This window comes from Culex quinquefasciatus, chromosome 2 (genome assembly GCF_015732765.1).
Source record: "Culex quinquefasciatus strain JHB chromosome 2, VPISU_Cqui_1.0_pri_paternal, whole genome shotgun sequence".
Lineage (NCBI taxonomy): Eukaryota > Metazoa > Arthropoda > Insecta > Diptera > Culicidae > Culex > Culex quinquefasciatus.
The window spans coordinates 182,544,709-182,555,215 of record NC_051862.1 but is presented as its reverse complement, the minus strand read 5'-3'; the positions used below and the strand labels follow the sequence as shown (position 1 = coordinate 182,555,215).

Below are 10,507 nucleotides of genomic sequence, written 5' to 3'. Positions count from 1 at the left end.
TGCTTACGGTGCAAACATTTACGTCCGATGCATCTTGTCCGACGGTAGAGCTCAACTTCGCCTCCTCTGCAGCAAATCAAGAGTTTGTTCGCCCAAGAAAGATCTCAACATTCACCGCAAAGAGTTGATGGCGTGTGAACTGTTGGCTCGCATGATGGTTAGAGTTCTCGAGACTGTCAAGTTTAAGGTAAGCCAAGTCGTACTTTGGACTGACAGTCAGGTTGTCCTCGCGTGGCTTAAGAAGTCCTTGGCGAAGCTCGATGTGTTCGTCCGAAATAGAGTTGCCAAGATTTTTGAGCTCACTGCAGAATTTATTTGGAAATATGTCAGGTCAAAGGACAACCCCGCTGATATTGTTTCCAGAGGCATGCTTCCCGAGGCTCTAATGTCGAAGTCCGAGTTCTGGGAAGGCCCATTCTTCCTGAGAATCGAAGTGTATGATGAGGAAATCCCCCCAGAAATTCCAGATGATGAACTCCCCGAGTTGAAGCTTGGTCCGATCATTGCATCCCCAGTGTTCAATGAAGACCAGCTTCCGGTGTTTACAAGGTTCAGTTCGTTCAGAAAGCTGCAGCGTGTGATGGCATACGTGCTTTTCATCCAAAATTGTCGTCAGAAAGATCCGTCTTGTCGAGTGTTCATGATTCACCCAACGATCCCTGAGTTGCGCGCTTCGCTGGAACTGATCGTAAAGATTATTCAGCACGAAGCACTCAGTGACGAAATCCACCGTGTTCAGAATGACGAACCGTGCAAGAAGATTGCAGGTTTGCACCCGTTCTACCAGGACGGTGTCTTGAGAGTTGGAGGTCGGCTTCAGCAATCCTCACTGTTGTTTCACTCCAAACACCCCTACATTTTGCCGAAACACCCTGTAGTTGACCTTTTGATTCGCGCTTATCATGAAGAAAATTTGCATGTTGGTCCCAAGAGTCTGATCGCTGCTTTGAGGACAAGATTTTGGCTGATCGACGGAAGGTCGTCAGTTCGCAGAATCACCCATCGTTGCGTCACGTGTTTTCAGTCTCGCCCGAAGGTCGCTAGTCAGTTGATGGGAAATCTTCCTGCATATCGTGTCAACCAAGCTCTGCCGTTCGAGGTCACAGGTGTGGATTACGCAGGTCCAGTTTATGTCAAGGAAGGTCGTTACAAGCCCAAGATCGTAAAGGCTTACATCTCGGTGTTTGTTTGTATGGTCACTCGAGCCGTACATTTGGAACTCGTTTCAGATATGAGTACAGAGACTTTTCTCGCAGCTCTGAAACGCTTCGTAGGTCGTCGAGGACTTCCCCGAGAAATCCACTCCGATAACGGAACCAATTTCCGCGGGCGAAACCGAGCTACATGAGCTCTATGAATTGTTAAAGTCCCAAGTCACAGTCGATGAAATCGCTCAGTTCTGTCAGCCTCGTGAAATTAATTGGTCGTTCATTCCCCGAAGCCCCCAACTTTGGTGGTATTTGGGAAGCCGCCGTTAAGAGTACCAAATTTCATTTGAAGAGAACTCTCAAGGAAGCCAAGTTGTCCTTTGAAGAGTACGCTACAGTTCTGACTCAGATAGAAGGAATTTTAAATTCTCGTCCTCTCTATGCTACCTCTTCAGAACCTAATGATTCAGAGATTCTCACCCCGGACACATTTTGATTGGTCGTCCCTGACCGCCGTACCTGAACCCAGTTGTGAAGGTGTTCAGATAAATCGGCTCAGTCGCTGGCAGTACATGCAGCGATTGCGCGATGAGTTTTGGAGAAAGTGGCATCGCGATTATTTGCAAACCCTTCAACCCCGCGGTAAGAATCGAGTCAAGTCCGCCAACATCAAACCAGGTATGATTGTCTTGCTAGAAGAAAAAGATGCGCCCGTGCAGGTTTGGAAGTTGGGAAAATCACAAAACCTTCCCGGGAAAGATGATTTGGTGCGTACGGTAGAAGTGCAGATCGGTACAGTAGTGTACAAGCGGGCGATCCATAAGATTGCTGTTCTGCCAATCATTGATAATGCAAATTTGGTTAAGGTCACAGAGATTCCATCTCTGCCCGGCGGGAGTATGTTGGCGCCAACGCCAAAGTAGATTTAATTTGCCCAATTTTCAGCTCAGAAGATATAGTTTCCAACCGATATGATTTTTTAACAGTGTCAGGTATAGTAAATTTGCAAGAATAATCCATCCATTTCCACAGTGTCGATTAATCCTTCCATTGTTTCAAGCACATAACACAACACAAATGTACCCGCACATACACGCCACACATTGAAGAAGAAAAGAAACAATAGCATGTAAATAACCGCAGACCAACTCACCATTCGTGTCCTTTCCCTTTCACACATATTTCATTCATGTATCTCACAGCACACAATAGGCTCAAGGACGCGCAGCGCGCGTCTGAACAGGCAGCTTGCGCAAACAGACCAATAGGAGAACAGGGAGTAGGGATGAACGAAGTAAATGAATGGAAAGAAGAAGTGGCGTGTACATGGTTTAGGGGAAAAAGGATTGCGCACCCGAGAGGAGATTAAAGAAGAAGAATAATTTTGTTGCAAGAAGAAGATTCGGCAAATTTGGCCGAAAATGTATGCTTTAAAACTAAATGAATTTGTTAGTCCGTAAGTCAGTTTAAGCTTGTAAATATAGAAGTTAACATCGTGAAACAAGCTGTTTTCTTGCATCCTGGCCAAAGGAGTCCACTGAAGGAAAAAGTTGTGAATACAGTCCACTCGCCGATTTTCGCCTTGAAGCTGTGTTGTGCCACGGAATTCCCTGCAACACAGTGGAAAGGTTGGACAATCATCAAGCCCTCCTGGAGCCGGGCCTAGCGCTCCTTCAATTGTTTTTATACTCTCCTAAAATTTAACAGTTCTTTGAAGAATTACATTGAATTTAGAAATTCTGAAAGTTTTTGCATTTCATTTTGAAAAGTAGATTTTACATTTTTTGTGAGTGCTCTCATCTTGGGTTTTTTTTAAGTATTATGATTATTGTCAGTTATGTATAGATTCATACACGAAAAGAAACTCGGATTTTTTTCAAGGAAGCATTTGCATTAATTCAATCAGGAACAGTTGGTTTATGAAAAAAATTCAAATGTTGAAGATAACTGAACTGCACTTATCGCTTAAAATTGGAATATTTTTCAAAACATGAATATAACCAGTTAATTTAAGTTTGCTCAAGTCTTACTTTTTTTATAAACTTTTCAAGCGTTTCTTTCACATCCAGATTATTTTAACTATATTTGAAAAAATCTCTCTGAATGAAAGTTTTATTAATTTTGGACTACATTGTGAAGTGTCTTATGATAACAATTTAATCTTAAATTATGAAATTTGTTCCAAATTTAAGGGGGGAATGGAGTTCATGAAAATTAGCCAAGGGGGGAATGGAACGAATAAGGTTGAGAAACACTAATTTAAGGAGTCCACTACCAGGGGGCTCAATTATGAGCTTTTTGGTGTGGGGTGTGATGGAGGGTCCTAAAAAAAAAAATAAAAAAAATACATTTTTTGTTAATCGATTCGGTAAAGATAATAAACGATTTTGAAGGTCGTTTTCGTAAATCAGATTAAGGCAAAATGGATGGTTATTCAATGTAAAAGTATATCTATCCTTCAAACACCTAATTGGTGGTTAAAATTTTCATGAACGCATGTTCACGATTTTTAGAACTCTTTTTTGCTCCGTGTACAGAGCTGAAGTAAAATAGGGACGTGGCGTTACATCGTGCTGCCATCTGGTTTTTCTAAGTGCAAGAGTGGAAAAGTGCTGAATCATCGTCTAAAAATAGACGGCGTCCTATCTCGCCCAGCAAAATGAAGTCGATAAAGTAGTCGGTTTCGATGAGAAAAAGTGGAAAATGTGGTCTAAAAATAGCGACGCCATCCCCCTATTGAACTCGAAAACGATGATTTTTTTAAAGTTAAAAATTGTGTGTGATTGTTTGCGATACTGAGTGGTTCCCTACGGGTCGGTTCCGGTGGTGTAGTGGCTAGCGTGGTAGTCTCTCACCCCAGTAAGACGTGGGTTCAATCCCAGACGGTGGCATTTTTCGAGACGAGTTTTGCCTGTTCACACGTTCTATCGGATGGGGAAGTAAAACGTCGGTTTTGGGTGACTCACCACACATAACCTTCGGACGCCTAGAAATGAGCCGTAACTTGCAACAGGGACCACAGGGGTCGTTAAAAGGGATTGCTTTACTTTTGGTTTTCGCAAATCGACCATTGTTTGTATTTTTTGATTTGGATGAAACTTTTTCCATGCATTTCCTATGTCAAAAACAATTTTGCATCATTAGTTTTTCCGTACAAGTCTTCATACAATTTTTGGGGACTGGTCATACAAAATGGGTATGTAAATGTATGAAATTCTGGGGGGGATTCCTGATCAATTTGGGCCATTTCGGAAAAATGGACGCGTATTTTCCTATTTTTATTAAACTTTTTATCACTTAACTCTTAAATTTTTTTTTATTTATTTTCGATATTTTTTATATATTTTAGGGGACTAACAAATCTTTTGAACTCGATGAAAATGTGTTAATTTTAAGTGTTATCTCATTATCCAGTAATTTTCAACTGACGATATCTAGGAAGCCTTTGGTCTTTTTATCAATGTTAAAAAATGAATCTACTGTGAAATTTTCTGATCTTTTCAATGTAAATATTTCAAAAAGTGTATAATTTGGTCTGATTTATTAAATTATATCTCTTCAAAGAAAAGCTTGATTTTATAATTTTGAAATTATTTTTGTTGAATTCAGTTACAGAAAGCCAACATTTGACCAAACGGAGACGGAGGAGTTGTTTTGACCTGCTCATGATTTTTTTAATTCAAGATAGAGTATTTCTCTACGATTTCGCATGTTTTTTCACGATTATTTTTTTATTTTGATGAAATTTTGTCTAATTTTGGCGTCGGAAAACGACGTATATCATTTTTATGTGACAGATTTTTATTTTTTTAGAGAGCCAAAATGCCTCTAAAGTTGGCATGAATCGCAAAAAAAATTAAAAAATATTTTTTCCCATACAAAATTGTACGGAAAATGTTGATTGGATTGGAATGCTCGAGTTTCCATCAAAGTACTTCAAATTTATTTAACCCCTTCCCAAAGCAAAATCGAGATTTTTACGTTTTTCCTTGCCATTTTTTACAGACTTTACCAAATTGGATTAAATTTGAATTAGAGGCAGCAAACATCCTAATCAACACTGTGCAAAAAAATCGAGTTCATCTGATCCAACAGTTTTCGAGAAATGTAAATTTGAAGTTAAAAAATAGTGGTGCTCTGGTGCAACCATGGGCGTTAGAGAGATAAATAAAATCTTAATTGAATAAAATATTACGTAATATCGTAATATTGGAGAGAGAGGGGGTTGAAACCCTAGTAACATTTTAGGTTTTAAATAGGCCATAAAAGCCCATATAGGCCGTATGAAGGTTTCCAGAACCATGATAAAACCTGTAAGTTTACAAATGTTACTATGGAAACTACGTACGTATATTTAAATTTAAATTGACAATTTGTTACACGAAGAGTAGGGAGAGTCAGCAAAAAAAAAAAAACAACTCTATCCATTTCAACGAATTCTCACTGTGGTAAACATTACGCAGTAGGCCTGGCCCCTTGAACGTTCGGGATGTTCAGATGCAATGGCGTATCATAAATTGGTAAATGACAAGAAGTGGGCTAGCTGTATTCTAACCTATGGCATGATTTTTTCCAAGCCAAAATCAAAGAAAACAATGTAAAGGGGCCAAAGCCGAAGCGCAAACAAAGAGTATATTTTGCTCATTCCGAATGTAAACGTAAACTGACGTGAGCAAGATAGACTCTTTGTTTACACTTTGACTTTGGCCCCTTACAATGTTTTGCTTGAAATGTTTTCAAGGGATAAAAATTACACTTCCATTTATTGTATACAGAATATTTTTATTCACAATTTTCGTAGAGATTGATTTACAAAAAAATCTAGCTTCCAACTATGTGAAGTTTATTCTTTGCTCAGATTAAAAAAACAGTGCTAGATCGCGAATTGTTATATTGACGTGCAAAACTAGCTGCATTAGTTATTATTATTCAAAATGTACATTGAAACTGTTTCTGATTTTACCGTTGAAATTACATCTGTTTTGATCTAATTCTACTCCATGTGAAAAGTTGATTACACTTGATATTCTCACTCAAAATTTGTTGAGCAAATCGAAGGTTATTTATTTTTCCGGCCAGCAAGATTGATCCGATTGGTTTAGCTTTATTCGCACTTTTTTGGCACCACAATTGCTCATTACTCCTCACAAAACATTTCCTTTTTTGAATATCTAGTCCACACGAGAGGCACAGTGATAGCATTCCAAAAGCTCTTTTGTATTCGTCTCTTAGTTGTTAATTTTACATGCTCTGGGAATCGGCAAGCAGCACATCCTTTGTAAGGAAACTTAAACATTGTTAAGGGTTAAAATCAACTGGATGCATCGCACCCTCGTTTGATATCTTGAGGTGTTTCGCAAAACTTAACTTTTAAAGTTTCTTGATTTTTTAAACTAAACCTAACGGGAACTATAAACTATTCAATGTGTAAAACAAAAAGAGAAAACTGCATTCAACGTATGGCTGGCTCTGGCACAGCTCCTAACTATGCACATGCTTGGTTCTGATTTTGCCTTAATTTTAAAGAGCAGGACAGAAAAACTGAAGGAGGGAGATCGACCAAATCTTCTAAACACAGCACACGTTTGTCAAGTCAAGAAAAGTCAGTGCCTAACCTAAAGTGTCTCCTCAAAGCTACTAACTCTAGCGTAGAACGGCCGCAGCCCTAAGAAGTGTCATTCTTAGTCTAGTCATACAGGTCAGATTAGTTTGCGTTGGACGATCCAACCTCGTACCGGCCATTCTTGAAGACAATCACCAGCACCGTAATGTTATCCACCGAACCTCGGTTGTACGACTGTAGCGTGATGCTTTTAGCGCCAAAATGGGGCTCATCTAGCCGCTCTCGGATGTATGCCACCGCTTCCTCGTTAGTGAAGGTATCCCAGAGACCGTCCGAGGCCAAGATCAAAAATGCTGGCCTGAAAAATAAAACAAAATAATTTTGAACAACTTTTCAAAGCAATCGTCTAGCAAAACACCCCTACCGATGGTCCACCAGATCAAACGACAGAATGTCCGGCTCGGCTATCACAAGATTCTTCTCCTTCAACGGGTAATCGCCAAGGGCCCTCGAGGTGGCCAAAATCCCGGCCACCCGCCAGACGCCTTTGAACGAAATGAACCCGCCGGCGTCGGCAATACGCTTCTGCTCACGCACCTGCTGCGGCTTGTGGTCAAAGGACAGCGGGATGGCGTTGCCCTTGAAGTCACACATGACGCCGCGCGAATCTCCGACGTTCGCCACGATTAGCTTGGTGTGGTGCATTACCGCGATGAGCGCCGTCGTTCCGGCGAAGTTGGACTGGATGGAGAGAAAGGGTGAAAAAGGTTAATTTTTGAACGATTCCGGCATCAACCACGTCGGTTAGTTTAGTTAGTTCACACACCACTTTTTTCGCCATCTCAACCAGATCGTAGTCCGCGGCAAGCACCTCGTCGGTGATGATCTTGCCGTAGTTAATACTGCCGTTCTGAACATAGCACTTCGCCTCGTACGTTTTGGGCTTCGGGTTTGCGTTCTGCTGCCCGGTGGTCCCGTTGATAAGATTCTCCTTCGTTAGCTGCCGCTGGGGGGACGCATTGCCCATGTACTTGCTGAGCAGGTCCGTTTCCAGTTTGTGATTTGCGTTGGTGTTGCCGGAGTTGCTTCCACTGTTTCCGCCCGAGCTGACCACTTTGTCCACCACGTCTTCGGTTTTGGACTTGCGGAAGCTTTGTCTTCGCTGGGTTAGGCTTGAGGCTGCGTTGACCTTGTGCCGTTCGTTGACTTCATGGTCCTTGTCGTCGTCTTCGTCTTCGTCCTCACATGCTTTGGCCGTTTTGACGGGGGTCTCCACTGCGGCCGGTGGGGTCGTTTTACCCGTAGCGATGTTGGACGACTGGGTCAGCTTGAGGTTCAGGTTCTTGACTAGTACTGCCTTGGCAAAGTCTGCAGCGAACTCCCCGCCGTGACCGTCGAAGATGGCAAACATGGAAATCCCGGTGCCGTTGATGTTTTCGTCTAATACGAATCTGCAATCGAGGAAAAAGAACATACATTGTCTGAGTGGTTGACCTTGCAACAAAAAAAAAAACGCGAACAATCAGTTGTCTGGAAACAGACAGCTAAATTCAATCCTCCACAACAGGCTCAATCATTAGTAATCTGATTGACAAATCACCAAGAATGCTATCCATTCCGTAGCTCGACAGCCATTAATCAAAATTTGACATAGTTCACACTTCGCCCAAATCTTCCGGATCTTTGCGGAATTTGCCATCATTTTATCTGTGAAGGGATTATCAACTGAATCACGACCGGTCGTTCAAGTAATCGGCCGCAAGGAACAAAGTGTCGTCTTTTGCCGCCACTCATTCTCGAGTTGTTGTTTACAACCTTTGTAAGAGGCAATTCGCGAGTTCAAATCCTTAAATCCACCAAGTCCACCCCCACTCGACAACGCTGAAGAATGCCATCGGACATTGTCCGCGTACACATTGTCAACGACTTTTTCTTTACCATCTTGCAAAGTAGATCGATAAATTCGCGACCGTTCTTCAAGTGCAACTTTGCTCTACCTTCGTTGGCCATGGAGAAATGGGTGTTTTCACCGCGTGCGCGCTGGCTGTCCTTTTGGACATACATTTTCCGCCGTTTATGGCCATAAATAGACGTCTATTTATACGGACGTTGACTTTATTGCCTTCCTCGTACGTTCTGAAGAGTAAGCAGCAAAGTTTACCTTTTTTTTCTTATGGCTTTTCTGTGGTTTCCGGGGAAAATTTTACCGGGTGGTTGTATGTTCCGATAATATGGCTATTATTTTGTAAAATTGTCGAACAGAACGTTCTCAAACACCAAACAGTCACGTTGTTATGACTGGCTACATAGTTGATCCATTTTCAATTAATCTATTTCCACGACTTCCATAGAAGAAAGACACGTTCCGAAGTTTTTTGAAAGTAGCTTAATTATCGCAAAAAGGTGGCAAAAATGTGGATATCGACAAATACTTTAGGTCACGAGCGAGTTCTTCACAAAGTGACAGATGCGGGTATCAACAGTCGAACGTGCCGGGATATTCGAGAAACAATATCAGTTGCACTTAATTGGTAGTCATCCAAATTCCCCAATTTATTAGTCATAAAGCATTTTGGTTGACTTCTGTACGTCACACAAATCTCATCAACTCATCGTCACTTTTAATGTCAGCCAGTTACAGGATCATTCAACGTGTAATCCATTTGCTCGGTACCAAAACATTAGCTTCGCGTTTTCTTGTGTCCCCTTTTTCAGCATGATTCTATCAATGGCACACGTTCGATTCAAGTTTTGCACTCGTGGTCTCTCTCTTGATTCGCATTTAAAAATAATTTGAATCCGCCGAGTTAATCATACCGTGAAACCACCGGTTAACTAAAATCACAATTAAATAGATGTTGCACAGTGGTGATTTGTGCTTTCTTAAAAGCATCTTTAAACACATTAATGTAGGGTGCAACAAAGATAACAAACCCACAGGAGGATTAGAAGCACTGAAACCTTGACCTACAACCACAGATTTGATCGTGGAGGCACTTTATGGCAACTAATTGTGGCGGCATGCCGCGCTCAGTGATAATGAAATTATCTTCATGGCGAAAATAACACAATTGGGTTTGGCAAAGAACCTTACGTCACGGGGGGGATTATCCCACACTTACAGTTTAATTACTGCATCAGATTCTGCCAGTCATTGATGACACAAGTGTTAAGCAGTTGGGTAAGAAACAAAAACGGCTGTTATTATTATTTTTGTAAACAATAAATTTATTCAATTTTGGGAAAGTAAGGTAGAGTGTGGGATTCTTATCCCCTTTTTACGTACCTCAGACAAAACTTTGGCAAAAAAACTTTAATTTTTTTGCGTGATATAAAATAATTTAAACTAAATAAATTCATAGTTATTGTTGAATGTAACATGATCATTTCCAAAAGTATTTGTGAAATACGATATTTTTTTGCCAAATTGTCAGTGTTCTTTTTGCTTGAACATTTTACTCGAAACCTGCATTTTTTTAAATTTAATCCATTTCAAATAAAAATAAACCAAACATGTGTTAATTCATTTATAAAAAACTGAAACAATAATTATTTCAGTTAAAATTTAAAAGGATTTGTCTATATATTTAAAAAAATGTTTTTTTTTCTAGATACCTATTTTTTATTAAAAAACATCTATGTTTCAAATTCGAATGTGTAACGTCGAAATTACTGAAACCTATTTTGAATCATTTTCATGAAATTTACCACCCACTTTACACACATCATATGTAATTCCAATCAAAAATTAGAATAGCCAATGAAGCAAGCAACCAATAAGTTACTTTTCTACACA

General features: G+C 40.4%; 1 protein-coding gene across 2 annotated transcripts in view; it reads right to left on the bottom strand.

The window, feature by feature from the left end:
• Positions 1 to 5,909: 5,909 nt before the first annotated feature.
• The window catches only part of LOC6041541 (protein phosphatase 1L), a 41,979-nt gene continuing 37,381 nt past the window's right edge, over positions 5,910 to 10,507 (bottom strand). For both annotated transcript variants that reach the window (XM_038255033.1, XM_001850736.2), the window contains 3 exons: positions 7,538 to 8,162; positions 7,136 to 7,452; positions 5,910 to 7,069 (listed from right to left, as the gene is read on the bottom strand). In XM_038255033.1, coding sequence (XP_038110961.1) covers positions 6,853 to 7,069; positions 7,136 to 7,452; positions 7,538 to 8,162 — 1,159 coding nt within the window. In that variant the 3' untranslated portion in view covers positions 5,910 to 6,852. The remainder of the gene's footprint in view (positions 7,070 to 7,135; positions 7,453 to 7,537; positions 8,163 to 10,507) is intronic.